This window comes from Galeopterus variegatus, unplaced genomic scaffold (assembly GCF_000696425.1).
Source record: "Galeopterus variegatus unplaced genomic scaffold, G_variegatus-3.0.2 Scaffold486, whole genome shotgun sequence".
Lineage (NCBI taxonomy): Eukaryota > Metazoa > Chordata > Mammalia > Dermoptera > Cynocephalidae > Galeopterus > Galeopterus variegatus.
This window is the reverse complement of record NW_007726597.1, coordinates 266,477-274,885: the sequence shown is the minus strand read 5'-3', so window position 1 is coordinate 274,885 and position 8,409 is coordinate 266,477. Positions and strand designations below refer to the sequence as shown.

General features: G+C 57.3%; 1 protein-coding gene across 1 annotated transcript in view; it reads left to right on the top strand.

Annotated features, from left to right (window-relative positions):
- The first annotated feature begins 220 nt into the window (after nt 1-220).
- Nucleotides 221-8,409, top strand: part of LMTK3 (lemur tyrosine kinase 3) — an 18,622-nt gene continuing 10,433 nt past the window's right edge. The window contains exons 1-10 of the mRNA XM_008569330.1: nt 221-424; nt 710-860; nt 1,308-1,384; nt 1,861-1,979; nt 5,239-5,326; nt 5,641-5,789; nt 6,223-6,307; nt 6,386-6,507; nt 6,670-6,819; nt 7,326-8,402. Coding sequence (XP_008567552.1) covers nt 221-424; nt 710-860; nt 1,308-1,384; nt 1,861-1,979; nt 5,239-5,326; nt 5,641-5,789; nt 6,223-6,307; nt 6,386-6,507; nt 6,670-6,819; nt 7,326-8,402 — 2,222 coding nt within the window. The remainder of the gene's footprint in view (nt 425-709; nt 861-1,307; nt 1,385-1,860; nt 1,980-5,238; nt 5,327-5,640; nt 5,790-6,222; nt 6,308-6,385; nt 6,508-6,669; nt 6,820-7,325; nt 8,403-8,409) is intronic.

The window sequence follows — 8,409 nt, the reverse complement described above, 5'->3', positions numbered from 1 at the left end:
TCCTTTCCTCATTCCTCACTGGAATTCATCCAAGCCAGGGGTGAGGGGTTGGGGTGGGGGGGGTCCCAGCTTAAGGCGAAAGGAGGGACCCCACCCCCAACCCAACCACCTGGGAAGGCCTCAAACTACAACTCCCACAATGCCCTGGGCCATCCAGCTCCTTTGCCAAGGAACCCTGGTTGCAGAGCATCATAGGAGTTGTAGTCTAAGACTAGCCAGGATGGGAGGGGCACGAAGTCCAGGAGCCAGGGGCTCGAAGCCGGGACCCCAGCCCAGCCCTGTGCCCACAGATGGATTCGCCCTTGGCCGGGCCCCACTGGCTCCTCCCTACGCCGTGGTCCTCATTTCCTGCTCTGGCCTCCTGGCCTTCATCTTCCTCCTCCTCACCTGTCTGTGCTGCAAACGGGGCGATGTCGGCTTCAAGGTGAGGTGCATGAGGGGATTCAACGTGGAAAGGAAGACTCCAGCAAGGCCTTTCCCCCAAACCCAGGTGGTTGGCAGGGGAAGGGGAGCAGCAAACCTGACAGCACATTCTGGCCTGACATTATGGCAAGATCTGGAGCCTTGGGATCCAGAAATTGGGGATGAAAATTGGGCTGGGATTGAGGGAGAGTTATGAGAATGATAGGGAGAGATACGTATGGGGAAAAGGATGGTGGTGTATCTCTCAACCCTATGTTCTCCCACTCCTCACCCCTCCTTGCCCCAGGAGTTTGAGAACCCTGAAGGGGAGGACTGTTCTGGGGAGTACACTCCCCCAGCGGAGGAGACCTCCTCCTCACAGTCGCTGCCTGATGTCTACATTCTCCCGCTGGCTGAGGTCTCCCTGCCAATGCCTGCCCCACAGCCTTCACACTCAGGTACTGCCCACACCCTAACCAGGATTCCATCGTCCTACAGGACAGGGCTGAAGTCCTTGAGTGTCTTCCCCAGGGAGCTGAGACCTGGGGCAGTCAATGGGAAAGGCAGAGGTGGAAGGCCCAGAATCTTGGAATTAGCTTATAGGGAGGCAGAGATCATCTCGGTGGAAGCCATTGTTTAATCCAAAACCAGATTTGGAGATTCTTGTGGGGCAATCAGCATAGATCTCAATCTCAGAGGCAGCCAATGAGAGAGTAAAATAACATCAAGGGATCTTGGGATGCCAAGGGGAGAACTGATTGGATGCTGAAATCTTGTGGGCAGCCAGTGAGGAGGCTGAGATCCTGCCATGGAATGTTGGAGGCAGCCAATGAAAAGAGATGAGTGGAGGGTATTGGTGGTGTGGGGGAGAGAGGCTCAGGGGTTTCCCCTCTTATCCCCCACAGACATGACCACCCCCCTGGGCCTTAGCCGCCAGCACCTCAGCTACCTACAAGAGATTGGGAGTGGCTGGTTTGGGAAGGTGAGTGGGGCTGAGGGTGAGAGGTGGTGGTGGTGGTGGTCAGTATCCATACAGTCCCGGGCTGTGGTCCTGTTCTATGTCCATCCCCCCTGCTCTCACCACCTCTCATCTGTCCCTCACCTTCTCCCCTGCCCCCACAGCTCACCCATTCCCCCTATATTGCTCACCCACTCCCACTGGCCCCATCCCCCCACATCTGTCAGTCAGCGCTTCCCTCCTCACTCCATTGACCACTCCGCCTCGCCACCCGGCTCTCCATGCGTCCGTCCGTCAGTCCATCCTTACATCCGTCCCTGCGCCCACTGGACTCTGTGCCTGTGAGTCTCAATTCATATCTGATGGGGGACGAGGATGGTGGGATATGAAGGGAGAGGCTGAAAAGGAGGGGTGAGTTGGGAGCCCTGGGGTGGAGCTGGTCCTGGGGGGACAGGGCTGGGGAAACGGCACTTGCTGACTTCTGGGTGCCTCCTGACCAGGTGATCCTGGGAGAGATCTTCTCTGACTACACCCCAGCCCAGGTGGTGGTGAAGGAGCTCCGAGCCAGCGCAGGGCCCCTGGAGCAGCGCAAGTTCATCTCAGAAGCACAGCCGTACAGGTATTGGAGGCTTCTGCATGGAGGAGGGCTCTGGAGGCCCAAATGTCTAGGCCTGTGTCTCAGTTTGGGAGTGAGAGGAGCATAGTGTGGGGTCAAATCTGGGTTCAAATCTTAGACCTACAACTTCTGGATGTGCAACTCTGGCACGTGAGTTTCCCTCCTGGAGTCTCAGGTTCTTCCTCAGGACAGAGCTAGGGATATTAGGTGAGTATGATATTAGGAGTATGATGGAGGTGGGTGGAGCAAAGAACCTGAGCTAGAGCCCTGTTGTCTGCACTTTGAACTTCAGTATCTTTATCTGGAAATTGAGTCCAGGAAGCCTGCATGTTCTCAGGAAGAGGATAGCTGAGAGGATGCGAGATTACCCTGTGTTAAGTGCTGGGTTCCTGATGGTGGTTCCCTTCCTCAGGCCCCTGCTTGTGGGTGAGGAAGGGCGGAAGCAGAATCATAGACCACGGCCCTGAGCAGGTACCCAGGCAGGCTGTTAAGGAGCTCTGTCTCCCACCTCCCTACCCACTGCTAGACTGTGAAGTTTGGGAAGACAAGACTCTGTCCCTCCCCTGCTTGGTCTCTCCTCCACTGTAAGGTCTCCTAGGATGTAGATAAACATATGCCAGATACGTGCCTTGTGAGGTAGTGAGTTCCCTGTCATGGGAACAGTGTGTACGCAGAGCCCCCTTATCAGAACAATTGTAAAAGTGGCCTTTACCCTGAGAGACACAGACATTGGACTTTGGCACTCCCTTGCTCCAAAACTTCCTGTGGCTCCCTGTTGCCTACAGGACAAGTCCCACTCTTTGCATAGTCTGATTCTTTTCCCGTCCTGCCACTGTCCCGCTCACTCCAGCCACCCTGGCCTCCTCACTGACTCTTCCACATGTCAGGCTCTTTCCTGCCTCAAGGCCATTCTCCTTGCTATTCCCTCTCTCTAGAATATCACTCCTTGTTCACTCACCCCCAGCTTTGAATTGGGGGCTCCCTTCCCCTCCTCAGGTCTCAGCACAGACAAGCCTTTCCTTCCCCAAACTTCCCCTCACCGACTGCCATCTAAGAAGGGCCCTAGGATGCCCCATCGCATCATCTCGTGTGTTTTCTTTATAACACATATCCCAGTCTGTCATTATTTTATCTGCTTACTTGCTTATCCAATGTCTCTTCCTAGACCCATGCTGGCAACCACTAGCCACACGTGGCTATTTAAATTTAAGCTAAATAAAATGAAATCAAATTGAAAACATTTCCTCAGCAACACTTACCATATTTCAAGTGCTTGATAGTCACATGTGGCCAGTGGCTCCTGTATTGGACAGTAAAGGTCTAGAACATTTTTACCTTCACGAAATTCTGTTGGACAGCACAAGTCCACACTGGTGGCTCAGGGTTCATCTCGTCACCTGAGTACAAGTGCCATCAGCCCTCAGTAAATATTCACTGAGCGAGCCACAGACCTGAGATCAAATCCCAACTTTGCTGTTACCAGCTGTGTGACTCCAGGCAAGTCATTTCACCTCTCTGAGCCTGTTTTCCTCAGGATTAAACAGGGATTATCATCCTGCCTAGCAGGGCTTTTGGGAGAGTCTAGCAACAGAAGTGGCCAGTCTTGGCTCAGATTAGTGGGTGTGCAGAGAATCCAACCCTCCTTCTACATCTGCCATCCAAAATCTCCCATGTTTAGGATGGCTGGTTAGCTCAGCTGGTCAGAGCGCAGTGTTGTAACACCAAGGTCAAGGGTTCAGATCTCTGCACCAGCCAGCCGCCAAAAAAAGGAAAGAAAGAAACACAGTAAAGAGAGAAAATATCAGAGAATGATAAGTTCCATCAGAAAATGAGGCAGTATGTGGTAGACAGGGGCCACTTTAGATAGGATCATTGGGGAGGCCAGATTGACTAGCAGAAATGCAAAGCATTGTGGGAAGTGTGTTCCAGGCAGCAGGAACAGCAAAGGTTACAAGATAGGCACAAGCTCGACAGGAAGGAGCAGCCTTGGAAACGCAGTTAGAATAGAGAACAAAAGGGCCGGCCCGTGGCTCACTCGGGAGAGTGCGGTGCTGATAACACCAAGGCCACGGGTTCGGATCCTATATACTGATGGCTGGTTCGCTCACTGGCTGAGCGTGGTGCTGACAACACCAAGTCTCTCCTAACCAGGTGATCCTGGGAGAGATCCCCTTACCGTTCATCTGTATATAGAATTAAAAAAAAAAAAAAAAAAAAAAAAAAAAAAAAGAATAGAGGGCAAAAATAAAATCAAACATGTTAAAATCAAAACAATAGTAATAACTAGGATCTCTCGCTGTGTACCACCTCCTTTCTGACCTCACTAAATTCTTCTTCACAAGCATATGAGGGAGTTACTATTACTGTCCATATTTTTCAGATGAGGAAAACTGAGGCAGGGAGAGACACATTGCTGTATCTGAGATTACACACCTAAAATTAGTTGGCATTCAAATCCCTGAGCCTGATTCTCACCAACAGGGTGAGGGTAAAGTGGTGGTACCCAGCCCAGTGCTGGGGGGCAGTGAAGCTTCCTTAGGAGATGATGTTGAAGATGAGGCCTCAGGAGGAGGGAGACTTTTTTTTTTTTTTTTTTTTTTTGGCCCCCTGGTACGGGGATTCAAACCCTTTACCTTGGTGTTAAAACACCATGCTCTGACCAACTGAGCTAACCTAACCAGCCAGCCCTGGAGGAGGACTTTGATGAGGGAAGGATGTTCTCCAGAGAGAGAACTGTAAATGCAAAAGCTTGGAGCCTGAGCAGGAGCCTGTGTGTTTGGGAAGATGTGCACAAGGTGATAAACGATGCTGGGCCAGCTTGAAGGGCAGGAAAGAACAAAGAGCCTGGGCTGTCTCCTGGGGTTGCCGGGGAGCCACAGAGGTCTGAGAGCAGGCAAATGGCAGGTCAGGGACAAACTGAAGGGGAGAGACTGGAGTCAGGGAAACTGGGAGGAGGCCTGAGCCAGGGTTGTGGGGATGAAAAGGAGGGGGCAGAGAAGAGTCAGGGAGCAGGAATGAAGGCTGGGGGTGGGTAATGTGAGGAGGAGGAGAGGCAAGGGAGTACCCAAGGGTCTGGCCCCAGGGACTACGGGCCAGTGAGGGTAGTCCTCAGATGGCGGCCTGGGGAAGGAATGTGGGGAGAAAGACTCTGAGGTGAGGAAACCAAGACCATAGAGGTTGACACAACAGTTTGGTTCTGTTGGAGGGCTGGGGTAGGATGGACGGGGCTGCTTCCCTGACCCAGCCACCTCCCCATCCTCAGGAGCCTGCAGCACCCCAATGTCCTCCAGTGCCTGGGCCTCTGTGTGGAGACACTGCCCTTTCTGCTGATTATGGAGTTCTGTCAACTGGTGAGGGTCTTGGGAGGGGGCGGTTAGGGGAGGGCAGAGTGGGGAGCTGGACGGGTCAGAGGCAAGCCTAGGGTCCTAAGACTCTTTGGCGTCACCATCATTGAGACACCTGTGTGGCATGCGCTACCCATTTCTTGAGCGCTCCCTGTAGAGGTGGCTTCTGTTATCACCTCCCTTCAAGTAGCGGGGGAAACTGAGTATCACAGAGGCTGCCCTCTGAGACCAGAGGCCACCCCCATTCTGGCTTCAGATTGGCAAAATGTGCGTGCTTGTGAGGGGCTGCTGGTGCTGACCCCTCCGTGTCTCCCTCCCAGGGCGACCTGAAGCGTTATCTGCGGGCCCAGCGGCCCCCTGAAGGCCTGTCCCCTGAGCTTCCTCCTAGAGACCTGCGGACACTGCAGAGGATGGGCCTGGAGATCGCTCGCGGACTGGCGCACCTGCACTCTCACAACTACGTGCACAGGTGGGCGGCCTGGGGAGCCACGGGGAGGGGCCCCGGGGAAGGAGCTAAGGGGAGAGGCCATGAGAGACGGAAGTTTGGTTCTGTTGGGGGGTTGGGGTAGAATGGAAGGGGAGGGGAGGAGTCTCACGATTGGCAAAAGAAAGGAAAACCCGAAGAGGGTCAGGAGGAGAAGAAAGAGAAGGAATCAATGCAGAATGGGCCCGAGGGAGGAGAAAGGGGAGGAGCCAGAGGGACGAGAAGAGGGAGGAGCCAGGAGGGGCGGGGAGGAGTGAGGAGAGAAGGTATGGGGAGGCGGGAGGAAGCAGGGGTGGAGAGAGGCAGACGGGAATGAGGGGAAGCCGTCAGAGGGAAGCGAGCGGAGCCGGAGCCGGGGTGCGGAGGGAGGGCTGCCCCTGCGCTCAGCCCCCCCGGTCCCGCCCGGTCCCGCCCGCAGCGACCTGGCCCTGCGCAACTGCCTGCTGACCTCCGACCTCACCGTGCGCATCGGAGACTACGGGCTTGCCCACAGCAACTACAAGGTGGGGGCTGTCCTCCGTCGGGGCGGAGGGCTGAAGGGGTGCCCTGACCCGCCTGACCACGTCCCGGCCCGCCCCCAGGAGGACTACTACCTGACCCCAGAGCGTCTGTGGATCCCGCTGCGCTGGGCGGCGCCCGAGCTCCTTGGAGAGCTGCATGGGACCTTCATGGTGGTGGACCAGAGCCGCGAGAGCAACGTCTGGTGAGGGTCCCAGGCCGCGGGGGGTCGGGGAGGGCAAGGAAAGTGAAAGCGTCACTGGATGCCACCCGGTTCTACAGATGGGGAAACTGAGGCCCGGAGGGGAAGGCCTCTTGGCATGTCAGGACTGGCTCTGATCTCTCTCTGCCCCTCTGCTCCCTGCAGGTCCCTGGGGGTGACCCTGTGGGAGCTATTTGAGTTTGGGGCACAGCCCTACCGCCACCTGTCAGACGAGGAGGTCCTCGCCTTCGTGGTCCGCCAGCAGCATGTGAAGTTGGCCCGCCCTAGGCTCAAGCTGCCTTATGGGGATTACTGGTGAGGGCCGGGCCCTGACCTGGGACCCTGACCTTCCACATCCCATCCCAAAATGGTCGCAGCACCTCCCACCTCATTTCGTACACCATCCACAAGCTCACTTGCCCCTTGATACTCCCCCGAGAGTGGAGAGGGAACATCCACACCCCCTCTTGCCAGCATCTGCTGCCTAGAAGGTAAACTGAGGTGGGGAGTAGCAGAGCTGGGATTAGACCTCTGCTACTTCCTTGTCTCTGATTCCAGAACTCACAGCTCAAACAGGGACACCGCCCTAACCATCATTTCTTCACATCTGCCTTGCTGTCCCCTCTTCTTTTAGGCCTGCCCTCATCTCTGTGGGTGTCTTCCCCCACCTTTCGGGTCTTAACCCACCCCCTGCAGTTACCCTTCTCTCCCTCAATCTCTGCCCTCCTCTCCCTCTGGGTCTCTGTCCTCCTCTCTGAGTCTCTGTCCCCCTCTCTCTGGGTCTCTGTCCCTACTCACTCTTGCGTCCTCCCTCTCTCCAGGTATGATATCCTGCAGTCCTGTTGGCGGCCACCTGCCCAGCGCCCCTCAGCCTCTGATCTCCAACTGCAGCTCACCTACCTGCTCTCTGAGAGGCCCCCCAGACCCCCACCCCCTCCTCCCCCACCCCGAGATGGTCCTTTCCCTTGGCCATGGCCCCCTACGCACAGTGTGCCCCGCCCGGGGACACTTTCCTCGCCATTTCCCCTTCTGGATGGCTTCCCTGGGGCTGACCCTGACGATGTGCTCACAGTCACTGAGAGCAGCCGTGGCCTCAACCTGGAGTGCCTGTGGGAGAAGGCCCGGCGAGGGGCTGGCCGGGGTGGGGGGGCACCTCCCTGGCAGCCGGCGTCTGCGCCCTCAGCCCCCCACACCAACCCCTCCAACCCTTTCTATGAGGCGCTGTCCACGCCCAGCGTACTGCCAGTCATCAGTGCCCGCAGCCCCTCAGTGAGCAGCGAGTACTACATCCGCCTCGAGGAGCATGGCTCCCCACCTGAGCCCCTCTTTCCCAATGACTGGGACCCCCTGGACCCAGGAGTGCCTGCCCCTCAGACTCCCCAGGCCCCCTCCGAGGTCCCCCAGTTGGTGTCCGAGACATGGGCCTCCCCCCTCTTCCCTGGGCCCCGGCCCTTCCCGGCCCAGTCCTCAGGGTCAGGCAGCTTCCTGCTGAGTGGCTGGGACCCCGAGGGCCGTGGCGCCGGGGAGACCCTGGCGGGAGACCCTGCTGAGGTGCTCGGGGAGCGAGGGAATGCTCAGTGGGCTGAAGAGGAGGAGGAGGAGGAGGAAGGCAGTTCCCCAGGAGAGGACAGCAGCAGCCTTGGGGGTGGCCCCAGCCGCGGGGGCCCCCTACCCTGCCCCCTGTGCAGCCGCGAGGGGGCCTGCTCCTGCCTACCACTGGAGCAGGGGGATGCTGTGGCTGGCTGGGGGGGCCACCCTGCCCTTGGCTGCCCCCACCCCCCAGAGGACGACTCATCCCTGCGGGCAGAGCGAGGCTCCCTGGCCGACCTGCCCCTGCCCCCCCCCTCTTCGGCCCCCCCAGAATTTCTGGACCCCCTCATGGGGGCCGCGGCACCCCAGTACCCC